Consider the following 849-nt stretch of genomic DNA (forward strand, 5'->3'; position numbering starts at 1 on the left):
TGGGTGCCCAAGACCAAGGGCTGTGCTGGGGTGTCCCGTCGGGGTGCCCTGGGTGCCTTTGCAGAGTGCCCTGGGTGCCCCTTCAGGGTGCCCTGAGTGCCTTTGCAGGGGGCCTGGGTGCCTCTCCAGGATGATTAGGGTGCCCTGGGTGCCCCTCTGGGTTGCCTGGGATGCTCTGGGTGCCTCTCCAGGGTGCCTGGTGTGCCCTGGGCGACCTGGGTGCCTCTCCAGGGTGCCTGGGATACCCTGGGTGCCTGTGCAGGGTGCCCTGGGTGCCCTGGGTGCCCTTCCATGTTGCCTGGGGTGCTCTGGGTGCCCCTCCAGGATGCTTAGCGTGCCCTGGGTGCCTATCCATGGTGCCCTGGGTGCCTGTGCAGGGTGTTCTGGGTGCTCTGGGTGCCTCTCCAGGGCACCCTGACCACCCACCCAAGCCCATTACCTGAAAGCAAAACTTCTCGCCCACGATGCTGCCATGCACGGGCCGGATGATGACATTGTCCCCGGTGAGGTCCAGCTCGGCCACACTGGGCGGTGGCAACAGTGACTCCCATGAACCGTTCCGGCTGGGGACCCCACAGGGACAGGACCATCACCGGGGCACCCTCACCAGCACCCACATCTGCCCCCCACCCTCCGCGGTGCCGTACCTCTCGCCGTCGGGGACCGTAACCACCGGCGCCTCGGCTTTGGGGACACCACGACCTTTCCTCTCACGGAGCCTCTTCCACAACAGCCCCTGGATGGGGTAAGGAGCCGGCTGCCGTGTCACCCGTGCGCGTTGCGGTGGCTCTCGCCGTCGGGGACCGTAACCACCGGCGCCTCGGGGGACACCACGACCTTTCCTTTCCT

At 67.1% G+C, this 849-nt stretch overlaps 1 protein-coding gene across 1 annotated transcript in view; it reads right to left on the reverse strand.

Moving 5' to 3' along the window:
• The window catches only part of RASAL3 (RAS protein activator like 3), a 26,783-nt gene that overhangs the window by 17,904 nt on the left and 8,030 nt on the right, over window positions 1-849 (reverse strand). Inside the window, exons 6-7 of the mRNA XM_019470591.1 lie at window positions 649-847; window positions 440-573 (exon numbers count right to left, since the gene is read on the reverse strand). Of these exons, the coding sequence (XP_019326136.1) occupies window positions 440-573; window positions 649-847 (333 nt within the window). The remainder of the gene's footprint in view (window positions 1-439; window positions 574-648; window positions 848-849) is intronic.

Source organism: Aptenodytes forsteri, unplaced genomic scaffold, assembly GCF_000699145.1.
Source record: "Aptenodytes forsteri isolate BGI_AS27 unplaced genomic scaffold, ASM69914v1 Scaffold687, whole genome shotgun sequence".
NCBI classification, from domain to species: Eukaryota; Metazoa; Chordata; class Aves; order Sphenisciformes; family Spheniscidae; genus Aptenodytes; species Aptenodytes forsteri.